The sequence below is a fragment of the Cricetulus griseus genome, chromosome 3 (genome assembly GCF_003668045.3).
Source record: "Cricetulus griseus strain 17A/GY chromosome 3, alternate assembly CriGri-PICRH-1.0, whole genome shotgun sequence".
Taxonomy (NCBI): Eukaryota; Metazoa; Chordata; class Mammalia; order Rodentia; family Cricetidae; genus Cricetulus; species Cricetulus griseus.
This window is the reverse complement of record NC_048596.1, coordinates 66,058,132-66,084,440: the sequence shown is the minus strand read 5'-3', so window position 1 is coordinate 66,084,440 and position 26,309 is coordinate 66,058,132. Positions and strand designations below refer to the sequence as shown.

Here is a 26,309-nt window from a genome sequence, read left to right as displayed (position 1 = left end):
TTCTGTGTGGCCTTCTGTGTCCCCTTAGATTCATCTGCATGTGTGTTACTGTGGTTTCTTATTTTCAAAGCTGTGTAGTACTTCATTGTATGGACTCATCTCTTGAGGGACGTTTTGGTTACTTCTTGTTTTCTATTGATTAAGGTGGCAGTGCATGATCACATACAGGGTGTCTAGTTCTAACACCTAGGCATGTCCTTGATGGACAGATTCTTCCTGTCTCACTGCAACAAGCTACCAAGATGGTTTCAGCCTTGCTTCACTACTTTTTGTCCTCACTAGCAGCACAGGCATGCAGCATGCTGCTGAACACTTTCTTCTTTTTTGTTTTATTTATTTATTTGTTTTTAAATATTCCTTTTTTTAAAAAAAAGATTTTATTATGTATACAATGTTCTACATGCACATTTGCCTGCAAGTCAGAAAAGGGAAGAGGGCACCAGATTTTATTATACATGGTAGTGAGCCACCATGTGGTTGCTGGGAATTGAACTCATGACCTCTGGAAGAGCAGCCAGTGCTCTTAACCTCTGTGCCATCTCTCTAGCCCATTGCTGAACACTTTCCTATTTCTTCCCTTTTAGTGATTCTGCAAGACGGGGTGGTGCCTCACTGGGGTTTGCTTTTACATTCTCCTGATGACTGGTGGCGTTGAGATCTCCTCTTCCTTCTGCTTCTCTCCACTGCTCTACCCCTCCCTCTTCTTCTCTTACCCCCCCCTTTTCTCCCTTCTCTGTTCCTTTTCGCTCCTCCCCCACTTTCTCTCTTCCTCCCTCCCTGCTGCCCCTTCCATCTCCCCCCCCCCAGCTGACCTTGACCTTGCAAATGATCCACCTGCCTTCAGCTTCCAGGTTCTGGGATTATAGGTGTGCGCTGCTATGTCTCACTTGTGCTAAGCATCTTTGCAATGATTATTTTTCATCTGTACATCTTTCCTCAGAGAAGTATCTCTTCCAGTCTTTTGCATTTTTTAAGTGCAGTGTATTGTTTTCTTACTGAATTTCTGAGCTCTTTGAACATGCTGGATACAAATCTCTCCCAGATAGGCATTCGTAGCTAACTTCTCCCTTTGTATGACTCCTGTTCTGTTATCTAAACTGTGCATTTCGGAGGTGTGGCTCTTTGTTTTGTGTGTTTTATTTATAGTCTATGCAGTTATTATTGTTTGTGAGAAATCTTAGCTTGGCCCAAAGTCACAAACATCGTCTTTGAAAAGTTTCATCATTCTAAGTTTTTTGTCTAAGGCCAATGATGCATTTAAAGTTTACCTTTGCGTCATGCATGGATCTGGATTGAATGCATTTGGTGATGCTTTTGGAGACTGGTGCCTTTGTTCCGACTCCCTTGACCATGTATGATCAGGGAGATACTTTGAAAGGGAGTTCTGCCTGTTTGATTCCCATTGTGATTTCCAGTAATCCATCTCTCTTCTCCATTTGATTTTGAGCTTTTCCTGCAGTTCCTTGAAGTAGCTGACATGAGTCAGATGGCATCAGAAGCAGGGCTCTATTTGGCACATGTGCTACTTAGAGTCCCAGAATGTGGCAAAGCCAGATCAGAACACAGATGTTCAGGAAGTTTTCCCAGCAGGATACAGCTAAGTGGAAGGGTCTCCAGCTTCTCCTGAGTTCACATTTATTTCTGATGTTCAGTGCTCACTGTGAATAAGGACAAAGTCACTAATGCCTGAATTGCCAGTTTCTTCCTCTCACACCTCTCACTTCCACATGGGAATTCTGTAAGGATCACAAGTGTCTCTGTGGTGGAGTGTGTTCCTTCCTTGGGTGTATGCTCAGGAATGCTATAGATTGGTCATATGGTATTTCCATTTAAACTTATAATTACATCTATCTGTGTATCTATCTCGAGTGTGTGTGTGTGTGTGTGTGTGTGTGTGTGTGGTGTAAGATGTGCACATGTGCCAGGGACTATGAGTAGAAGTCAGGGTATAACTTACAATACTTATAATAGACAGTTCTGTCCTTCTATCAGGTGGGTCCTAGGGATTGGACTCAGGTCATCAAGCTTGGTGGCAAGGGCCATGATCCCACTAAGCTGCTTTTCTGGCCCACTTCTGCTTTGAACTTTTGGAGAATACGTCATACTGATTTCCATAATTACTGTGTTGTTTTATACTCTTCTCCACAGTGAATGTGGGTCCCTCTTTCTCTACTTCCTCACCAGCACTGTCTATTTTCTTGATGACAACCATTCTGACTAGGCTGAGATGGAACTCAGAGTGGTTTTAATTTTCATTTCTCTGATGGATAAAGATGTTGGACATGTGAAAAAATACATATTGGGCATTCATTTATCTTCTTTTGAAAACAGTCTTTTCATTTCATTAGCCCATTTGTTGAGTGGCAGTTTTGTTGATTGGCAGTTTTTTGTTTGTTTAATTTATCAAAATAACAAGGAAATGGAACCAGCCATCAACAGATGAATGGATAATGAAATTGTGGTTTATATATCCAGTTGAATTTTATTCAGTAGTAGAGAAAAATAAAGTCATGAGTGTTGTGAGGAAATGAATAGATCTGAAAAATATATTAAGTGAGGTGACCCAGAATCAAAAGCACAAATATTGAATGTTCTACCTTTTTTGTTTTTGTTTTATCAAGACAGGCTTTCTCTGTGGCTTTGGAGGCTGTCCTGGAACTAGCTCTTGTAGACCAGGCTGGTCTTGAACTCACAGAGATCCGCCTGCCTCTGCCTCCCAAGTGCTGGGATTAAAGGCGTGCACCACCACCGCCCGGCTGAATGTTGTATCTTTATGGGGATCCAAGGTGTGTGTGTGTGCGCGCTCGAGCGCGCGCGAGGGCATGTGCATACGTGGGCACATTTGTGTGTGCATGAGAGAGAGAGAGAGAGAGAGAGAGAGAGAGAGAGAGAGAGAGAGAGAGAGAGAGACAGATATATAGTATGAAACCTGAAACCACTGGGGAGACCGGGAAAAGAGGAATGAGGAGATAGGAAAGGAGTAAGGAGGCTATGGGGCCAGCAGAGTGGGGACCTGACAGGGGTATGGGAGAGAAATGGGGAAGATAATTAGTAAAGATAAAGTTTGTTTTTAAATGCTGTATTGAAACTTAATATTGTATATACTAATTTAAAAATTGAAATAAAATACATGAGTGGGCAGGTCTTACATGGTTAATGGCAGGTATCTGCTCTTATTCTGGAGGTACTGGCTTTCTAGAACAGGGGTTCTTAACTTCTTTTTGCTTGCAACTCCCTTTCACCTGAGAAATTTTTACATGAACCCTGGTATATGGGAATATAAACCAGTTATCCAGATCAATAAGGTACTGAGGATACATCATTAAAAATTTATTTTAAAACAATTATTGGCACTAGGCTGGGGATATAGCTCAGTGATAGAATGCTTGCCTGCTATACCCACGGCTCTAGGTTTGATCTACTGAACTATAAAACAAGCAAGTAAAAACAATTATTAGATATACATATAATTTTACTACTCATCAAAGAGAAAAGCAAATATACATACTAATGACACACATGTGCTTGTTTGTATATCTTAATATTCCAAAGATACTCTAATGAGATGAATGATGAAGTGAAAGTAGGAAATTATCACAAGTCTTTCCTTTCTCTAAGACACTGTATTTCCGCAAAGACAGAAAATGTTCTTATGGTAAGAATACCGTCATTATTAGCACATAGAGTTCGGGTTCTTAACTAAGGATTTTGCGATGGGGCCGAACTCCTTGCCCACGTGTAATGTGATAGCATGTGCAGTACAGAGTGGACATGGTGGCATGTATGTGGAGCCAGGGCTGCAGTGAAGTGCAGAGGTGTGGCATGGACAAACACTGCTGGCAACACCCAGGCACATTCCATGCTTGATTTTGAATCAGGTTTTGGTGCTATATGTTCCCAAAAATTTGACTGTGGCCTGACTTCTCAAGCCCTGCATTTTTGGGTGTAAGGACCCAGATGGTGTCACTGCCTATAGTTTAAGAAGCTGGAAGACACAGAGGTGGAAGCAGGAGGTGACTGAGTGGACATCAAAATGATCTCTCACTAAAGGACACAGACAGTAGGATGATATCCTTGGAGTAGAACAGAACTGCTTCTGTGGAAACCCACAGGGTATTGGGTAAAAAGGTATTTTTCTAGGTGACTGGTGTTCATTTTGTTATCTGAGGCATTGTTTCAGTTAAAGGAGACAAACATTTCTGCTCAGCTCCTTTAATTTTCAAAAGTAGTGCTTATTGGTGTTCATCTATAATACCCTTTCCCCCTTTGGCCCTATAGTATCTTCATGTTTAAAGGGCTGATCATCTGGTTTTAGATGACTATTTGGGATGCTTTCCCTAAGGAGGACTATTTTTCCACCCTACATTCCTTAGTTGCCTGAGATTCTTTGTCTAGGGGTTGAGTCCCTGTGAGCTTTCCCCATCGGCATTTACATGCCTACTGATATTGTTCTGGTTCAGGTAGCCATGCTGGTGAGACTTCATTGTGATTCTGACATTTTTTGAGATGCATTCTCATAGCAAACTCCCTGTTCTGTGACTCTTACTACAATCTCTCTGCTCTTTTATGAAATACTTTTTTAAAGCATGTAGACACAAAAAAGATGCCCATAATTTTTTGGGGGGTGGGGAGCGTTGGATAAGAGAATGTTTTGTTCATTTGTTATTGTGGTTAGGCCTCATCTGGAATCGGTCTTTTCTTTGCTCAGTTTTTCTGTGGATCTTTAACAGAATTACAAGATTATGTTACGATTTGCCTGCCTTAATTCTGCTCAACCCTCCCTCTTTCTGGTTTGCAGGAGGCAGCACTGAAGTACTTGCCAACGATCGTCAATGATGTGAAGTTGGTGTTTGATCCCAAGGAGCTCAGGTAATTATTCTGGAAACAGGTGTTTGCTGCACGCAGCTCACAGAGCATCCAGCTTGGAGGATGCTATAGGTTGCCTCAGACCTACAGAGATCAATGCCCTGGATTGTGTGGAACGAATGGTGCTGATCCGCCTTTCTATGGAGAAGGCTTTACCTGTCAATAGCCACTATTGTGTTGTTGTTGTTGAAAAAATAGTTTATGGTACAATGGGACTGTGACCCAATGTTTTCTTAGTTTGTCTGTCTGTTCCTGTGATAAAATACCAGGACGAAAGCAACATGAGGGAGAAAGTGTTTGTTCCCAGTTCGAGGTACAGCCCACCATGGCAGGGAAGTCAAGGCAGCAGGAACTAAACCTGGTCAGGTTATATCCACCTGAAAAGCAGATGGCAGGGAATTGTCTCAATCATTTAAGGTCATCAGGATAGCCCCTTATAAGTGTGTTCAGAGACCTGATTCCCAGGTCATTCTAGCTCTGTCATGTTGACAGTTAATACTAACCAACACACTCAAAATTTCCATTTCATATATGTTAGTGTTTGGATTTCAGTATGTGGTTGCTGGTCTAGTTTGAATTTTCAGCACCTAAAAAGCTTATTTAGAACCTTTCCTCTTCTCTTGGTAGCTCCTTCTTTATTATAACATGGCACCCTGGACCCTCCTAAATGATGGGCTCTGAGCCACAGACATTAGGGACAGACGTTGCCATTTACTATGGTGATGATGATGATGGTGGTGGTGGTCAGAAGTTGCCATCTATGAGGATGAGGAGGGGGAGGAGGATGAGGAAGATGATGATAATGATGACAGTGATGATGATGAGCCCTCTGAGGAGGTGGTCAGTGGTCACTCAGAGTGGAATATTTTAGTCTAGGGACCAGATTTTCCCTTCTTAGTATATTCTCCCGTTTAGTGTTCTTTGCTGTATAATCTGCAGATAGCATGGCTTTCTGATCAGTGCTTTGGTGGGTGTTTAGCCTTTGATCCCTCGTGTGAGCCCAGCAGCCCAGTACATCTCTGCTTTATATTTGTTTGAGGTTTGACACAATGAACTATGTGCAGGAAATGGCACCATTTGTGCTAACCAGACCCTTCAAATATTTGTAAGAGGACATTTGTCCCCAAGGGGTCGTTTTTCCTTCACTTTATATCCACTCTAAGCCATTAATATCTTTAAATTGAAGGGCAAGGGGCTCCTGGACAGCACTCTCTCTGATTTGACTGAGATTTAGTGTCCAGCAGGGACACACTTATTTTCTGCTTCCAGGACCCTGACATTCGGGTTCTAGCTTAGCTGGCTCCAAATGATGAAATAGAAGCCTTATGACCCAGGATGTTGGTTTGCCCAACTGTGTCTCTGAAAAGACCTTATTTTGGAGGATGGCTTTAAAGGATGGTCCTTGGACCAGCAGTACCCATGGCCCCAGTATTTGTTGAAAGCCAAACCTGGAACTTTTCTTGAATCTTCTTAATTAGACATTGCTGCCTGGTGTCTGATTTTCATGAACCCTCCAGGCATTCCAATAGATATTTGAGATGCACAGGGCTTGAGACACTGAGAGGAAGTGGAGAAGCTTGTCTAATGGGAGCCGGAGTCATAGCCAGGTATGTCCTTGACAGCCAGTGGAAAGACACCAACCCTGCTTGTGATTGGCCGTGTATCATGTGCTTGGAGCTCTGAGGAAGATTTGTTTCCCCTGGGCCACCTGCCTTCACCCTCTGCTCAGTGCCTACATGTGCCTCTTTAATTCCTTCTATACCAATTTTACAAATGACATTAAAATGCACAGACACACACACACACACACACACACACACACACACACACACACACACTTCAGGTAAGCATTCTTTGTCCACAGTGAGCTTTTGAACTTAAGGCATTTTGTTTTCCTGATATAACGTCTTCTTCGGTACAGTAATTATGTTTGACTTTCAAGGCATACGATCCCATGCTTTCCCTTATTTCAGCTACAACAGGTATTGCTAGGTGCTCTCCCCATATGAAATAGATGGCATACAAACCTCCTTCAGTTAGCCTCTGTGACAATGCTAGAGCACTGGTTTGATATTACCCTAAATTTGCTTGTCCTTGGTAACTAATCTGGTGAGTGCCTCAGATTCAATGCCAGCTTGGTCTTTTTGATTGCAGATAACATGCCCCTAGCTGATTGTGTCCAGCTGTTCACCATCATAGACTATGCTAAGATATTTGGGCAGTTTCTGCTTTTTTGAGTACTCTAATGCTAGTTTGAGTCATGTACAAGTTTTGTATATATGTATTTATATATTATGTAATATACAACACACAGTAATGTGATTTTACATTTTTTGGAAATTTTCAAGTGGCCACACCCCTTTCTTTTCCTATCTGCATGGAATGTAAAGGATCTAATTTCTTTACATTCTTACCAGCACTTACCATTGTATGTAATTTGAATTGTAGCCACTCAAACTGTAGTTAAAAAAAACAAAAAAACAAAACAAAACAAACCAATGTTTTAAAACCCACATTGCCAGGGTAAGATTCAGGCCTGGATTCTGTAAAGGCCTCTATCAAACCTGGTCTTGACATTTCAGGGCCATTTCCTGCCTTGGTGTTTGGCACCAGCTTGGGACAGCCTGGGGTGCTTGGGCTGGCTATGCTTCTGAACCATGTCACTTGCATTTCTCCTCATAGCAAAATGTTCACGGAATTCATCCTGAATGTTCCCGCGGGCTTGCTGACTGTCCAGAAGCTCTACTGCTTGATTGAGATTGTTCATAGTGATCTCTTCACACAGCATGGTGAGTGGATCCCTGGGAATTATGAAATCGTCTGGTTGTTCAGCCAATTCTCTTAGGCTGCCCTAAGGAGGAGAGGTGGCTCGTAATTAAAGCAGCTCGGGTGCTCTAGGCAGGTCTCAGCCCTTTCAAGAGAATGGCAACTGTCATGTAGTCTAGGTAATAGGCCATTGAGAGTGGAGGTGAAAGTGAGTTTGTAATTTGGGAGCACATCAGAGCCCTGTATAATCAGCATACATTGTAGCTCTTAAAATGTGCGATTGTCTGTCCTGGGAAGGCAATCATTTCCATCCTTAAGATGATTGCAATGGGGGAAAATATCTAGTTTCCTTTAAATTTAGAAGTAACGGCTCCATCCTGTTCTAACTCCTGGTTTTTTTGACGGGGTTTCCTCAACTCCTGTTCAGAGTCAGGAGTCCCTAAAAGCTCCTGCATCCCAAGGAACCTTCCATTCCTCTTCATTAGCTCCTCCATCCTTTTGCTTAATCATTTTTTATTTGGACAGATTGAATTAATATTTTACACCTGCCAAGCAATTTTATTGAAAGCTCAAAACCTTTGCATAATCTCTAACCGCCCTCATTTATCGGAGCCGACTTGAGGTCTAGTGGGTGACGGCTTGTCTGTGTAACACAGATTTATTCTCTTCTATTTGTGACCAGACATTTGGTGGCTCCATTCTTTCCCTCTGTCCCCAGGCATAGCGCTGTTTCTTCTTTTCCATGGGCTGTTTTGGTGATGGAGCAGCCCTGGATGGAAAGTGACCTCTGAGTTAGTCTTGCTGGACCTGACCAGGAGCTCAGTGCACCTGTCTCCCACACTGTGCTGCTGTGTGTCTTGGCTGGTTTTAATTGTCTTGTTTTTTTTTTAAATTCAACTCTAAAGAATGCACTGGAATGTGTACTTGTATGGAGGGAAAAAAAAAGGCTGCTCCTTCATCTGGGTGGGAGCTTTCCACTCTCCCCCCCAAAAAAAAAAAAAAAAAAAAAACTATGAGAGCAAGTGTGAGTGGCCTTCTGAAGCATGTTCTCTCCCACTCCCCTCTGGAATGGAATCCCTTGATTTTATTTATAAAAGTCCTGTTGCCTATGACTTGAATCACGTGATCCAAATTGAGTGCTTAGTTCTGATTTCCATAATTCAGGCTTTTACTCCAGGACTGGGTCTTGCATGGCATGATTTCCTAGTTGTCTTCAAAAGCTACAAGATGTCATGGGACCCATAGAAAGTTGCTAAGAACCAGGCAGTGGTGGCGTATGCCTTTAGCTCCAGCACCGAGGAGGCAGAGGCAGGAGGATCTTTGTGAGTTGGTGGCCAGCCTGGTCTACAAAGTGAGTTCCAGGACAGCCAGTGCTGTTACACAAAAAAACCCTGTCTTGAAAAAAAAAAAGAAAGTTGCTAAGAAGGTGACTGTTGGGGACGTTGCAAGTTGGTGTTCCCATGGTGACTGTATCTGCAGCTAGAGCAAATAAATCCATGTCCCAATTCATATTTAAGTCTTATCAGGTTCATTATTGGTGAAGTGTGCCCACATCTTCCCCATACATGTGTAGGTTCTCCCTTCAATATAACCATACTGTCACGTACTCCACCCACCTTCCTCCCACACCATTATCTGTCACTGCTAGGGTAGACATCCTAGTTGCTCATCTCAACATATCAAGGAAAAGTGACTGGTTATGGAGAGTCAGGGTCATGTTCACATCCATCACACTTGAGCAACAAAGAGGCTTACGAGAAATAGGTTCCCATTGTGTCTTCCCTGGAATCCACAGTTAAGTTCAGCCTGGCTGTCCAGCAGGTGGTGGGAGCATGGGCCAGGTTATCTCTTTAGGAGTGGTACTTCTGCAGAATGGTAACACACAACAGGTACAGAGTTAGTAGAAAATACAGAACAAAGTCCACCAGAACAAAACAAATCCAGCTTTTTGAACTAGAAAACATAATATCTCTCTTTCAGATTATGTTAATTTTAGCCAAATATAGTCAAAGAAAAGCTAGTTTGTGAATTGTATAACTTATTGTTCCCAGAAAGTTGTGTTAGAGGTTTTGCCATGCCCACCTCACCAGGAGTCTGATTCTAAATGTTTCAGAAAAAAATCAAAACTATGGTTGAAAAAAGACATAATATTCCTATTTTAAACTTTGATGAGTGTTTGGCAATTGACATGGTTTAGTTATTTTTATTGCACATATCATTTTAAGATAACAGTCATGACTGACAGCCTCACACTAGGACCTTCAGGTTTTTATAAATTTTGTATGATCTTTAGAACATTTGCATTAAAAATAAATATCAAGCATCATGGGAAAGTAATAGTCATTTATTTAGCCAGAGTTCTAAAATAATCCCTCAAAAGACTTTAAAACAAATACACACTTAATAAGCTTCCACTCTTGCTCATACCTGTAATCCTGCAACTCTGGAAGCTGAGGCAGAAGGATTGACACCCACATCCAGACATTGCCATTCTAGGCCAGTCTGATGACAGCCAGTGTGATGCCCTCAAACAAAACCAAACAAAGCCAGCCAGCCAATCAGGCATACACAAGAACAACACAGCAGCAGCAGCAGCAGCAGCAGCAGCAGCAGCCAGTTATAAAGTCTCTTTAGATTCCATGTTTTAACTGGACAGTGGTGGCACATGCCTGTAATCCTGGCACTCAGGCGGTGGCAGGTGGATCTTTGTGAGTCCCAGGCCAGCCTGGTCTACATGTTTTAATCAATATATAATGTAGCTACTGGAAATTATCATAATAATATACAATCTTTGGGCAGGTCTATGTCAAGGGAACTTGTTGGTTTAAATACTCAGAATTGAATTTTTTAAATGTCAGTTTGTCAATATTTAATTTTTAAAATATGATATATATGTTTTAAATAAATTACAATTAACCTGATGCCCCAGAAATTTCCTTTTATACAATTCAATTTTCACAAACTTAGTAAGACTTTCTTAAGGCTTCTTTTCCTTCCTTCCTTCTTTCCTTTTCTTTCTTTTCTCTTTTGAGGCAGGGTCAATCCAATTTTCACAAACTTACTAAGACTTCCTTAGGCTTTCTTTGTTTTCTTTCTCTTTTTTCTCTTTTGAGGTAGGGTCTCTCTATGTAGCCCTGGCTGTCCTGGAATTCCCTATGTAGACCAGGCTGGCTTGGAACTCACAGAATTCCTCCTGTCTCTATCTCCTGAGTACTGTGAGGTGTGGTCCACCACCACTCAGCCTTGCTTAGACTTACTGCAGTTTGATTAAATCTTTTTTCCCTGCCATTCTTCCCTGCCTCCCTATGGAGATCTGTCCAGCCATTCTACTTTTGTAGAAAAAGGTTTAAGTTTTTGTTAAAAAATCCTTTTCATCCAAAAAAAAAAAAAATCGTCTTTTTTTAATCTTTTTGAACCAAAGTGTATCTTTGTACTTGTAACATTTTTGTTTCCATCTCAAAAGTTCTTGTTTTCCTTTCTTAAATTTACAAATTATAATATTCCTTAAAATATTCAGAATTATATAAAATTTGTCCCTTTCTCAACAGAAAAATATTTAACATTTTCAAATTAAAATATAACCTCATTTACTGTATTCTTTTCTATAGAGTTGTATGTCTGAACCATAATTTTCCACTCTTAGTAACATTTTGCAAGAAGTTAGACAGAAAGCAATTGGTTTTCATATACCCCCAAATTATAAAAACATACTTGTTAATGAACCCACTGTCTTGGTTTCTTTTCTGTTGCCGGGGTAAAAATACTCTAACAAAAGCAACTTTAGGAGAGGAGGTTTCTTGAGCTCAAAGGTCCAGGCTTCAGTACATCATGGAGGGAAGTAAGGTCATCGGAAGCTTGAAGCAGCTGGTCACATCACATCCATAGCCAGAAGAAAAGAGTAGTTAATGAAAGCAGAGAGACCTCAGCTCTTGTCTCCACAGCCTTGGTCCTGCCCATATCAACTAATATATTTAAGGCAACATCTGAGAGATCTATCCATAGACCAGCCTGATCTAGTTAGCCCCTCCCAAACAGTCCCTTCCTAGGTGAATTCAGTGTCAGGTTGACAATGGAAACCAATCATTGCACCCACATATATAGCCTTTTAACTAGAACATATGAAGACAAGCTTATTTTAATTTGAATCTAGAAATATCTCCCTTATTTCCCTTAATTTATTCATTTTGAGCCATTATTCATGGTTTAATTAAGAAAACTGAAAAATCTCATAAGCTTACTCACAACTTTTTCCCCCAAAGCAAAAACCTCAACATGACATTTCTGTTCTTGATACACAGGAGCCATAGTCATTGTTATATTCCCATCTGTGTATTTATTCTTCCATTGCATGTAGTTGAATGTTTTTCTCTGTCCGGCTGGTCCCCCTGGACCTGTTTCTCTCCTACTCTCCATTCTCTGCAGTCTCTTATGAAATAATCACTTAAAGGCTAATACTAAATGTCATTGTTTGGCCAATAGCTCAGGCTTATTACTGGTTAGCTCTCTTTTATAAATTAACTCATTGTTACTAATCTGATATTCACAGCATACAGAAGGACATCACATATCATCGCATATAGAAGGGCATTCCACATCAATCACACTTACAGTTGTACCTTTTGGTTTCTGTGAGAGGGTCTTAATATGTAGTCCAGGCTGGTCTAGAACTCAGCTTCCATACTGGGACTGCAGGCCCCAAGCACTGTCCTTGGTATGTTTATGACCATAAACATTCAACAGAGGTCAAAATAGCCTTGCCCAGCCATGAAATACAGGCAAGTGTGTTTGCCTACAGCCCAGAAGACAACTTTATTTTGAACTTACCAACAATTTGGTGAGACAGATATAATAAAGAATACAAATACATTTGGTTGTAGAGTTGAGTCTGCATTATATTAATGAAGATAATATGGAACTAGTTAGGGTCCCCAGGTACATGGTCAAACTTAGAGAATTTTGGCCATCTTAGAACAGCATTTTCTGGTGTGGCGGCCCTCAGAGTAACTTAGATTATAAAGGATCTTTTCTCTGTAACCTTTTCCTTACCCTCCCATTCAGCGGTCAAGAGCCTTTTAGTTAGGACTAGCTGAAATTTAAAAAGAGTTCCAAGAAACATTGAATAATAAAATTATTTTGCTAGATGTGATGGCATACTGCTATAAGGCTTATCACTTGGCAGGTAGAAGAAGTAGTGTCATGAGTTCAAGGTTATTCTCAGATACATGGTGAGTTTTAGTTCATGGTAGGCTATGTGAGAGACTTTGAAAACAACAAAACACACAAAAATTATATAAATTTGACATAAATTAACATGTATACATAGAAAAGAAACATATTGAAATTTTGTAAAGGAAACAGAGAGATGGAATGATTTAAATTCCTTCAGGCATGAATCCTGAAATTACAGTTTAAGAATAATCTTAGGAGTATTTACAGGCATTTTAAAATTAGAGATGTAGATCAAACAAAAATGTGACAGTACATAGGCAGCTGATGCAGGAGAATTGTATAAGCTAGACCAGCTTGTGCTACATAGCAAGAACCTGTCTCCAAAAAATATTAAGTTTTTAGGACCAAAAGAGATTTCACCATAAAAATGCTGTAATATGTTTACCCTGAGCTCAATGATATTATAAAGTTAAGGAGAAATCCCTGTTGGACCACAGTGCAAGGGCCATGGGAACCTATTCTAAACCATTCCCAGGAATTCTGGGGCCATCTTTGTGGGATTTGAATTAAATTCTGCCCAAAGCTGTTGCCAGGACCCAAGGCAAGGGTGAATTACTGTGACCCATCATGGATGTTTGTATGTTTGCAGTAGCCTCTGTTGGAGTCTTTTGTGATAATTACCATGAGGGGTGTGTGTGTGTGTGTGTGTGTGTGTGTGTGTGCGCGCGCGCGCGCGCACAGCCATGCCTAAGGACCCTTCCTCCACACCCTCCCTGCTTCATTTGTTGCTTTGGGTTTTCATAGCATTCTGCTTCCCACAACTCCTGTTCTCCACACTGTCTGTGAGTGTCTATGGTCAATGAATGACAGGCACTCTGTAAATTACCAGTGAACTGTCCTCGACCTTCCCTGAGTGTTGCTGTGAGGAAGACCTTATTTACATGTCTTCTGAGATTTTTATTGCAAAACTTGTGCATGCAAATGTGGCTCAAGCTGAATAAGTACCTAAATACACAATCTTCAGAAAAAAAAAAATTTAAGCAGAACTCTGCCTGGGGATATGTCTCACAGAAAATTCTCCACCTCCCTGGAATTTGTTCTCTTTATTCAGCTACTAGGAAGCTTGAACGGGACCCTGCTGCTAATGCCTGGTGCTAGGCTCAGTCTGGCTCTTTGGATGGCTACATATCTTCCCATTCAGCTGCACTATTTATTTCCACTCTTGTTTTTCATACACTGTCTCGAGTCTTCTTTGAACCAAGTAGCATATAAATAAATGGCTTTAATTCATAATGAGTTGATATTATCCTTTCAAATAATCCTTTTAGGTATAATGTCATAATTCTCTCTCTCTCTCTCTCTCTCTCTCTCTCTCTCTCTCACACACACACACACACACACACACACACACACACACACACACACATGAAACTGTATATATGAATGTAGAGGCCAGAGGTCAAAATCAGATGTCCTCCTCCATCAATCTCTACCTTGGTTTTTGAGACCTTCAGTCTCTCACTGAACTTACTACTTGTTTCTTCCATTATATTGTTCATTGACACCCCCAGATAGCTTGCTGTCTCTGTCTTCCCAGTTCTGGGATTGGCAGATATATGTGGCCATACCAAGCTTTTTATGTGGGTGTTGGGTCCTCATGCTGGCAAGGCAAGCATTTTACTGAATGAGCCACCTCTCCAGCCCTGACTGGAATTTTGATGTCCATACCAAGTAGTACACAGCCTAATAGTAAGATGTATGCAGTATATAAATCCAAATAATCATAGACCAAGACAAAATCAGTTGGGAGCTTCTCGTGTTGCAGCCAACCAACATCTGTCATTTATATTGTAATCAGCTTCCTGAATGTATCTTGAACACTGCATGGCTACCTCCAAGCTGTTTAGAATGCTTTGACCAATATGAATACTCCCTTATCCATCCACTTTGGGTGATAAGAATCTTTCTGGGTTGAGATAGCATAGAAGGCCACCATTTTTTCTCATTTGAAGGCTCTGTCCTTCTCCTGAGCAGCCAACTGCTGCCTTCTCTCCTTTTCAGGAAAGATGAACAGCTGAAATCCTCTGGCTGCTCTATTCACACAAAGATGCCATTACTTTTATAAAGTAGTCCATGCAACATTTGTGTTAATATTTAAAGTCAAGGTATTTTTGGATGAGATATGGTAGCTCTGGTTTTTATGCTTTCTTGTCTTTCTTGGGTCCTGATTCTTAGAACTTTGTAGAAGTTGGCTTTGCTGCCTGCTCTGTGGACTGTGTTACCCTGTTGTGGACTGTGGAATGTGCTGCACTGTTGTGGACTGTTGTGTTTGGTGTGCTCCTGGTGCACCAGTGATGGAATCCTTGAAGTCACTGGGAGCTACAGGGCAGAGGGTAGGTTCAGCCTCTGTTGCCTCATACCATGAAAGAAGTTGTCTCCAGTTCTGAAACTTAGCTGAGAACAAGAAAATTGTTCAGTTTAGGCACTGATAAAGATTGTTCTCTGGAAAAACATAGGTACAAGCAGCCTTGAAGATCTGTTCCTGGTTCCTCAGAATGGTGGCCATATTTATAGATTTGCACTTTCGAGGGGTTGCAGATCACATCTTCTGCCAGTAAGGATTGTACTCTGTGCTGGCTTAAGCTATGCTATGGGGGGGGTGTTGGGGGCAAGGAACACGCTTGTACAGATAGTCAGTGGGGCTGTGTTTCCAGGAGTTGAAATTTGGCCCAGTCCTATGGTCAGCATGCATGTGGGTGATAACTAGACAGTACATAGCAGCAAGAATCCTGCTTCACCTCAGTGAGTCCTGCACTCTTATTACACTGGAATCGGGTTCCTGTGGACTCAGGCAGGTGGCACAGTGGCTATTTCTGCTTTCTTTCATCACTTTTCTCATTTGCAGACAAGGAAAGAGAAGATGTACTCAGTGGGGGCTTATTGGGCTATGAGAGGAAATGGGTCATTTGGCGCAAGAAGTTTTGCTGGGCCCCAGCCTCTATGAAACTGCCCCTTCGGGGAACAGTGTCAAATAGCCTCTGCTCAGCAACCAACCTTCTTTGTTGTATTCTGTTTTGGCTTAAGGATAGCATGGTGTCAAGCCAGATATGGGAGGATAGAGCTGTGTCTGGATTCAGTATGCTTTCATATGGAAAAGGGGGCGTGGGAAATTACCAGAATATAGACCAGTGGGGAGAAGACTTGAACATACACTTATGCCTCCATTACCCATCAAAGTGGAATGATAGTCAGACTCTGAAGCAAATCCAAGAGTCTAAAATGTTTGCATAGGTAGCAGTTCCTCAGTTGATGGCATTCTTCCTGACTGAGGATATATAGCCTAGGTGTGGTCCCTGTGCTGGCCTCCTCCATCCATCCCCCATCTATCTGCCTTGGATGTCCTGTTTTTGCTCCTGTGCTGAGGTGAAGGGCCTGGGGCTCATTAGCATGCTGTGCATGAGAGCCAGTGAATGGGTGGTAATGGCTTCCGAGCCTGGTCTCCGATGTGACTTGCCTACTTGAAAGCTGGCTAAACAGATTATGTGCTGCTCAGAATGATGACTCTTGGGTATCATCTGTGGTGTGGAGTGAGCAGACTCTCAAAGCAAGATACAAAGAGAAGGAAGGTCGACGTCTCATAATTTGTGCATTTGTGGCTTTGTTCCCATGTGATTATGTTGTTGCCCACATATCTGACGAAAGCTGGGAAATTCAAAGCTTAAATCCTATTATAGAAATGAAAAGTTCTGGTGTAATTAAATTAAACATCAGAACACTGGCTATAGGATTTAGGCCCACAGAATTGGTTCACATTGATGGTATAGGAACCGGGATAAAGTGGGTCCACCTGACTAGCAGCATCACCATGTGGCTAGTCATGAGCACAACCTGTGCTTACAGGGAGCTTTTGAGGGGAGGGGAGGCTCTCTTTGGAGCTTTCCTCCTTGTCCGCACAAGTCTGCTCCTCTGCATCCTAGACCATGAGGAAGTTTGTTCTGATTAACATGGAACAGTTTCCTTGTTTTTCCAGACATAGTCTTTTCATGTTCCTACCCTTACAGTGGCCTAGGTGATTGACAGTTTTCATTTTACAGCTTGCTCGGTGTTTTTCCTTTCGTATGTGTTTGGTTGATTTTAGAGGGTAGTGTGAGATTGGATGAATGACATTTGATGGTATCTGTGTAGTGTAGTAGTAAGTCTTGGTCTTGGTAGTGTTTTAATACCCCAGTGGATGATCTTTTTATAGATCTGTTATTCCTTAGCAAGCTATGACTGTTGCTTTCCTGGTGGCTGAACTCTTGCTGTGAGCAGGAGTAGGAAGGGAGCCATTCTTTCAAACCCTGGTCATCTTATAGTTCTTTCCCTTTAGCATCCTGTCCTAGCCTTCTGTAAATAATTGTTAACAGAACACAACCTAAAGTCAACTTAGAGGAAAGCCTTGAGTCAAGAATTGCCTACATCAGACTGGCCTGTGGTCCTGTTTATGGAGGATTATTTTGTTTATTAATTGACTAAGGACTGTCCAGTTCACTGTGGGTAGCACCATCTTTACCAAAATGGTCTTGAGCTATAGAAGAAAGCTAGCTAAGGATGAGTGGAGGATAAGCCTGAGTAAGAGCCAGCTAGCAAGCAGCACCCTCTATGGTCCCTGCTGCATTCCCTTGACTGTGAATGAATTTCCTGGTTAGAGGTAATGCTTGGTGAAATAGCAAACCATCCTGTCATCAGGTTCTTGCTTTGAGTTCCTGCCCTGGTATCCCTGATGGCCTGGATAGCCCCGATGATGGTCTGTACCTTGTAAGTATACGGTAAATAAAGCCTTTCCTCTCCAAATGGCTTGTTGTCAGAGTCTTTTATCACAGCCACAGAAATCAAACTAAGGGCAGACCCCTTTCCAGTGGGGCTCTCCTGCCCTATGGAAACTCATTTGTCCTCAGATTTGAATAATAGGAAGCCTCTTTAAAATTCAGGGCAAAGGAGTTTAAATGATGTGTTTCATTCTTCTTTTCAAGGTGAATAATTCTCCCAGTGATCAAATGGAGTAAAGCTCTTTGCTAATGGTGGGGGCATTAGTCACAGCAGCCCTTCTAAGGCCTTGGGCAATGGATGCCCACATACCTATCAGGACTTTGGTATTAGGAAATACTGAAGTCACAGTTTCTTCGAAGTAGCCAAACCCTAAGTAGAAAGTATCTATCTATACAAATCAATTTCTATTTCTTCAGGCCATACACAGGAGAACCTGTTTAATGCAAAACTGTAATAAAATATATTGTTTTAATTCTTTGATCCTTCAGCAAATCAAAACAATATTTCTTGAGTTTTTCTACTGTGAAAAAACAGATCTTAAACTCAGAGCTATTCCCAAGTAGTTTTGTTAACTTGATAGATGTTGTACACAGAGGAAGAATTGGGGTTGGGGCTAATTTTGCCACAGTCACTTAATGTCCCACTCGTACGGCATTCTGGAACACTTTAATTAGATAGCTGTGCTGATGACTTCTAATGAATGTTGCCAGCTGTGAACCCTGAAGACTAACTCTTTTAAATAATGCTGGAATATAAACATCGATCTCTCTTCCATGTTGTCGCCCCCACCCCCAATGCCTCAAGGATATGTTCAGTCTTGATCTGTTATCCAGTACCTTTTCCATCCCTCATTCTGTAGGTCTCTCCTCTATCTTTCATTATGTGTGTTTTTCCAGAGGCCACTTGTTACAGCATTATACACTTTTAGAAAAAGCTTATTGAATACGGGAGTTGCTTAATTATACCCATTTGAAGTCCACCATCATTTATTTATCACCTACCAAGTGCTCAGGACTTTTGGTTAGCCAGTTTGATTCCTTGGAGACCCTTCAAAGTCATCAACGTAAAAATGCAGAATTGGAAAAGACTAATTAACTCAATTTACAGATGAGGGCATCAGAGTTAAATAAGAAACCCTGTCTGTAAGCAAATGCCCAGGCAGGGAGCTGTCCACCACCATGGTGCTGATTAAGGCTCTGGCTTGTTTCAGATCCTTCATCCATACTGCTTAAACTGTTTCACGCCCACTGCATGACTAATTCTCTCGGAAAGCTGAATTTACTTCAACGCTATGTGAAGCAAGGAAAAAAAAATACAAATAAATGGATAAATGAACACATCTTTAAATTAAGCATAAATAAATCATACAGTTGTTGTTCTCTTGTTCATGGGGTTTTAATAGTTTTTCTCATTTCTTTCTGTGGGGTGGTAGTAGGGGGGTTGTAGTTTGTGATCAGATTTCTAGAACCAACAGTTCCTTATGTTGTTGTTCATCTAAATATTAGCCTCTGTTGACTCTACTTTGAGTGTACCTCTAGGCAGGCTCCTGCCTCTGCAGTTTAATGCTGATGTAGGCAGGGCAGTCTAAGAAGTAGCTGTCCCCATTTGTCTCATACCTAATCATGCCGTCAACAGGTACCAGGAAAGCTAATCCCTCAGCCCTACAGCTCTTGATTCTTTCTAGGCCCTGAGAGTTCAGTTCTTACTGTATAAAATGATGTCCTGCACAGTGGAAAGCCCAAGTCTGCACCTGCCAGTATTTTGTGTCATGACTCTATCCTGCCATAGCAACTACCTAGATCTGCCTTCAAGGGCACAGACCTTCCCACATGATGGCCTGCCTTCACCTACATGTTTTTAACACACACCTCTGTTTTCTAGAGCCACCAAGAGTGGTATGTGTCAGAACCACTCTGACCAAGTGCTGTATTTGTGGACATCTACTAGATCAGTTAGCAGCATGACCCTCCCCTCCCGTGCCAAACCATATATCTTGCATCTGTTTTCTTCTCTTCCATGTGTTGAGGTTCTTCCCACAGGCAAACACAATTATAGAATTCCTTGTCAAACCAGCAAGCCACCTCTTTGACCTGCTTCTCTTGACTTAGGTAGTAGACTATCCTTCCTGCCATTTTTTTCAGTCTGTGGTTTTTTCATGTATTGACATGAGGGTCATTTATAGCCTTTTCATTGTCTTTTCTTTCTGTTTACCGGAGGATACATCATGCCTTACAGCAATTCTACTAGAACTTCAACTTTCCTGTTGTACTTCACCAGTCTCAAAGTTCAAGAGGGTCTCCTGCCCAGTGGTCTTATTAAACATGACTTCTCTGCAAGGTCTCTTGCCCATACATGGAAGACATACATTTGACAAGTTTTTAAAATTCATTTTTAACCTTTATTTATTATTCTATGTGTGTATGCACATGCATGCCACAGTGTGCGTCGGGGGGCACTAAAGGACTACTTGTGACAGTCAGTTCTCCCTTTCAACCTTGTGGGCCTTGGGGATAGGATTCTGGTCATCAGTTTGGGTAGCAATCACCATTCCTCAGTGAGTTTTTCTCTCCCTTGTTTGACAGTCTCCATGATTCTCTGCTTATCTTTGCAATTTCCAAAGCCTCTTACTTGCTCTGTCATCCTCTCAATTAAAATTCCATGACACTAGGTACCTTAAGGCTCAATCACAGATTGCCACATTTCTGATCCTTTTAGCACACAGGCAAGTAACACTGTTCTGATCAGAATACAGTACAAGGTACTGCCCAGCTGTCAGGGGTGGAAACGCTGGGCTGGGTATATGAGTAGATTGAGTCCTGCAGATCACCAAACTTAGAATTCCAAAAAGAACACTGTTGTACCAAGGACAATTTGCTGGTGCTTTCTTCTCCTGGCACTGCCCAGTGTCATAATTTCTTACTTAAACATGATTCTTGGGGAGATGGCTTAGTACTTGACATTTATATATGCCCACATGTATGTGAGGAGGAATGGGTCTTTTTACCACCAAGTTCTCTCACTTGGGAGTAAGGTGGCTAATGCTGGCTCAGCTTTTGCTTCACAGTACAGTTGCTGACTGTGTCTGTCACCAGGTTTCTGGTCTCCACATCTGTGCCATCTGGAGATCAGTAGATGGTTTCTACCTCCCCTCTAGCACTGATACATTCTTGGAGCTACTGCTGCTTAAAGAAAAACTCCTATAGATAGGGAAAATCACTTGAGCATATTGGGACATGGACACAGGGTTCCTAAATGGTAGGAAAACAAGATGATTGTCTATAAAAGATGAATAGCAAGCATTTTCCATTAATATGGCTCTTACTGTTTAATTCTCATTAAAAGTGTTATTCTGGCTTTCAGTTCCATGCAACACACACAAGGTTATTAAATGCACTTTATGGATCATTTGTTTAATGTGACCGAACTAAAAATTAAGAAGCACATTACTCAGTGTTCATAAAAATGAATGCTTTAAATGGACAAATTCATTCTCATTTTTGCGTCTTATTTTAATGTAGAGCTGTAATGGGGTTGTAGACGGATATTCTGCTTGGACATTTATAAGCCGATGATGCCTGTTGAATACCTTTTATAAAGATTAATATTTTCTACTCTGTGCCCATTACCAGAGCATTAATCATCTTGGCTTTGGCCCTCACAGCTGCAGATGAGCAGATGTTAATGATTGGAGTCTGTGATCATTGCAGGACATGGTGAGGGGAAAGCATGGCAGGTGGGTGGTGTCATCCTCATGACAATTTGTATGGAATGTGGGTCCATAGCAATGTTGTCCCCTTGCCTGTGTTCTGGATTGAGCTGGCCTCCTTGGTTTCTATATATGGCAGAAAAAATAGGACAGTTATGTTTCCTGTAGCTATGTCTCCAGAGGGTACCAAGAAGTCCTGGGCTCTCCTGTGATGGGGTAAGTGGTCACAGAGAACTGTGACCTTGACTTATCCATTAAAGTGAAGAACTGCAAAACTCTTCTTCATCTGCTTCCTTCATCCTTAACCTGTGCTTCCTATAGAAGCAGAACAAGAGCCTTGGTTGTCATTTTAAATTCCCTAGACCTCAGCAAGTGTAGTTTGAAGCAGTGCAAGTCAGTCACCTATCTTATCCAAAATGTTACTGCAGTGTGAATTCTATCTAAAACTCACTAATGCCATGCTTTATATTCTTTTATCCATGCTGAGTCTGAGCAGTTCATTGTGTTGTAACTTATAGCACAATCTAAATGCTAAATTCTTACTCTATCAGAGACCCTCAATCTTTAGTTTTCAGTGTATAATACAATTTATTATGCTTAACAGTTGTTTGCAGTAACTAGATGAAACACCACTTTTAAACATTTGAACTTGCAAATCATTTATTATAATTAAATCCAGTTCTGTGGTTGTAAACATATACATTTAGAAGGCAGTTTGACAAGATGACCATTTAGCAAAATAGCAATAGAATTTTCTGCTCTAGGGCCAGTTACCTCCCAGCCATGGACTGGGAGAATTACAGTACATGAAATTCCCTCCTGTTGAACAGGCCTCAAGTCCAATCAGAAAGCAGTTAGCTACTCCATAATAGCGTTGCCTCTATTGTACCAATGGGTACATCTTACCAGGAAAGTTGGTATTGTAGTATTAAGGACCAGCCAAAGTTCTCCTAGAGGTTGGAGAGATGTTCTTCAGGCCCCACCCCTTACTGAGGATATGTTGGAAATTGTTAGCTGCTGGAGAAAGTCAGTCATTCTTTGAGGGTGGGGTCCCTGGCAGCTTTCCAGGGATCCAGTGATGTCCCTCACCCATGCACATATGGGCAGTGCTAATTGAACTTATTGTCTTTGTCCTTGTTCTGTTGCTGTGAAGAAATACCACAGTGAAAGAAACTCTCATAAATTAAAACTTTTATTTGGAGGATCACTTATAGTTTCAGAGGGTTAGTCCATGATTATCATGGCAGGAAGGGGTGGCATGGTGACATGCCTGGAGGGTCTTAGAACTTATATCTTGATCCACAGGCAAGCAGACAGAGAAAGAGGCAGGGCTATGGTATAGGCTTTTAACACCTCACTGCCCACCCCCCAGAGCCACACCTACTTCAACAAGGCCACACTTGTCTAAGTTTTCCCAAACAGTTCCACTAGCTGGGGATCTTGTATTCAAACATATGAACCCACGGAGACGATTCATATCACAAAAAGAAGATATGACGTTGGGAAAGAGAGCTGCTGGGGGTAATAGTGAAGAGGGAGGGATAGGATGTATATGGTCATATCTTATAGCTTGCACATATGAAATTCTGAAAGAATAAACAAATGGCATCCAATTATAAATCCTATTCTTTTGATGCACCAGTTCAGCCTCCTGTCCAGTGACCACCATCCTGGATTGTGCAGCTGTAAAGTACTGGTGATAACAAATCTTGTATTGAGGAGACTTTGCATTGTACCATTTCTGTCATCTGTAAGAGCTGGTGTTTGCTTGTGCTCACTACCTCCTAAGCACAGGTATGGCATCCCTAGCTCTCAGGATGAACTGTGGAGGTGTCCGGCTGCAGTGTCCTTTCATAGACAGGAAAATGGGAGGCCTGCAGCATTTAAGTACTGTGCCCAAGATCCACAGAGGAACCAGGTGGACTTCATCATTGCTATTGTTGTCATTTTCGTGTAATCTTCAAATTACTATATTTTTTATTCAGATACAATTTGCAAGCTATTCAAAGAGTGTAATTCAGTCGTGCGTGTAGTCGTCACTCCCTCCCCACCCCCCCCACCCCCGCTGCCTTAGTTTAGTCACAGAGTGGAGTAGTGGAGTAACTCTCACACTCTTCACTTCCAAGATATTTACTTCTAGTGTTATGCTGTTAACAGCAAGGCTCCAATCTCCTTCCCTCACTGCCAGCAGCCCTACTCTACCTTTTTGAGATGAAGTCTCGCATAGCCCAGACTAGCCAACAATTCCACTCTCCACCTCACAAATGCCGGGTCGACAAGCGTGAACCACCATGTCTGATTTTATTTGATGCTGGGGATTGAACTCGGGGCCTCCTGCATGCTAGGCAGACATTCTACCAATCTGGCTGCATCTCAGCCCTACTTTTTGTTTTCTATGGTTATTTGTTTTGTTTTGTTTTGTTTCATTTTCTGTGTTGTGATTGAACATATGGCTTCATGCATGCTAGACAAGAGGTCCTTGCTTTTGTTTTCAATTTTTATTAAAATTAAGTTTGTGGTAAACGTGATGAGTTTTGCAGTGATATGTTCTTCAAGGGTGTCACATGCTGTGACTGAAACTTACTTTCCCATTATACTCTGTATCCCCTCTCCCTTCTTGCTGATTCTCTTCACCTTCCCCAAATACTTACACTATTTTAATGTCATCTATGCATGCATGCATGATGATTTTATTATTTCTTTACATATATGGATGAGCTGATCAAAAGCCTTTCCAGATTCCACGTCACGAATAAGAGTATATCAGTCTCATGGGCTCTAGCATTCCAGAGACGTCCAAAGGCTATGTGTCAGTGGTTGGTTTAAAACATGTAAAATGTGTTTTTCCTTTAAAGTAAGCTTCTTTTTTTTAAATTGTGCTGGGGAATGGATTCGGGCTATTTGTTTTGTTTTATTAGCTTTCTAGATATGAGATTCTGTCTATGTGACAGGATATTCCACATGCCCAGTGGGAATGTTCATTACGTGGCAGGAGGCTTTCTGTCTTGGCTTCCAGAGGTTGTAAAAGCCTCTCCTGCAGGTGTGTACCTCCATTCATGACATAGGTTTTACTTTGTGGACTCTACTATGGTTTAAAATTTCATAAGAACAGTTAACTTCTGTAGATTGAAATACATGCTAGGAAAAGATCCATTAAACGTGAAGGTTTTTTATGAATATGGTATAGCATGTCCTGATAATTCCAGTATTTGGGTAACTGAGATAGGATTATGAGTTTGAGTCTAGCCTGGGTTACATAGATAGACCTTGTCTCAAAAAAAAAAAAAAAAGTTTTGCAATGCCCTGCTTTGGGGAGCAGGAAGCAGAGTAGCTACTGTGTGGGTGGGTCCATTCTAAGGTGTTTCCAAGGCATTAATTTTCCTGGTGTGTACATTCATTCAGAGAGCCTCGCCTGGTACAATATAAATCACACACAATAATACAGATCATAATTTTAACAGCTATTGTCCATTAAGGCCTGGGAATAGTACTGGGCAGTAGATCTGCTTTTAATCACACACACTTTAGTTTTCATGCCCTCTGCATGTACTTGCATAGTAAAGGAAGTCAGCACACACAAGCATGCCCTCTCATTCAGCTGTGTGCTGTTGTCCAGACTGGCTTGGAAGCCATCCAGTTAAACCAGATCCTCAGGAAGGTGGAAGTGCTCTTGTTGAGGCGTGTTTGTCCTTCAGCTGTCTGCCAAGGATGGGGCTGGGCTGCTGTGGACAGCAGGGCCTTCCTCACCACTTAGCAAGTGCGAATTGCTGTGGTTCACAGATGAAATGATTGTGTGTGGAGGTACATACTAACCAACTGCCCTCTAAGTGACAGAAACCTGCACACAGGCACACAAACACACATACATACACCCTTACACACTCGAGCATGTATACACACACACACACACACATACACTCACACACACACACACACACACACACACACACACACACACACACACACACACACACTCACACACACACTGTCTCTCTGGTCTTAGTTTATATGTTGAGACTATTCCTGTTAAATAGAACAGGAAACTGCTCTCACAGAGTTCACCTTCCACTTCGGGGGGGGGGGGAACATAGTTTAGGCAGTCAGTGTTTGTAGTGGTCCATGAACTTGGACCTGGAGGTGTAGAGCATAACTCCTTTGCCTCTGACTCTGGTCCCCCAAAAGATGTGTTTCTTCCTTTGAGAGTGTGTATTGGGTTTTTGATGGTGTAGTGATGGGCAATGCTACAAGCCACTCTCTAGTCTTGGAGGTCTGTCCCAGTTCCCTGGTTTGGACAAGGTGACTTCTGGCCATCTGGAAATCTTGCAGACCTACTGATCTGTCTGGTGGGTCTGTCCATCTGTGTTCAGATGTGGAACTGAATGCACAGGGAATTTTCTGGTAGTGGTGGTGTTGGCCCTGCTGATCTTTCCTAGTGGCTCAGCGGAGTACTCTGTGTCGAGTCCTCCCTCAGACACCATCTTCTTTCTTCACAGTTACTGTATACCCCATTTTCCCTGCACAGCTTGACACTCATCTGTCAGGAAGGATAGCCAATGACTTTTCATTTCCTTGGGGAGCTGAGCAAAGAGAAATGTTCTATTTTTTTGATTTATTTATTTTTATTTTGTTTCTTGACACAATGTAACCCAGGCTAGCCTGGCTCTCATTAAGTAACCCAGACAGACTTGAACTCACAACTGTCCTCTTGTCTTGCCTTCTGAGGATGGAATTACAAATGTAAGTCTTCCAATCCAGGTTGAAACAACTTTAAACATGACCAACTGTCCTTGGAATTGCTTCTCACCAAGACAGGCAACATGACAAATGACGAAGCTTACAAGACCTGGGAGCTGGGCGAGTGGCAGGTGCTCCTGTGAGGGAGGCAAACATGATGGGTAGTGTCTGCCTGCCTGAGCTGGGCATGCAGACTTGCCTCCTTCACCCCGAGACAATACTGACAAACAGAACTGGCATACTCTACTAGCTCTGAGAA

At 41.8% G+C, this 26,309-nt stretch overlaps 1 protein-coding gene across 3 annotated transcripts in view; it reads left to right on the top strand.

Moving 5' to 3' along the window:
- LOC100773370 (dedicator of cytokinesis protein 1) overlaps positions 1-26,309 on the top strand; it is a 495,025-nt gene that overhangs the window by 175,891 nt on the left and 292,825 nt on the right. For all 3 annotated transcript variants that reach the window (XM_027409107.2, XM_027409106.2, XM_035442142.1), the window contains exons 24-25: positions 4,799-4,869; positions 7,549-7,655. In XM_027409107.2, the coding sequence (XP_027264908.1) occupies positions 4,799-4,869; positions 7,549-7,655 (178 nt within the window). The remainder of the gene's footprint in view (positions 1-4,798; positions 4,870-7,548; positions 7,656-26,309) is intronic.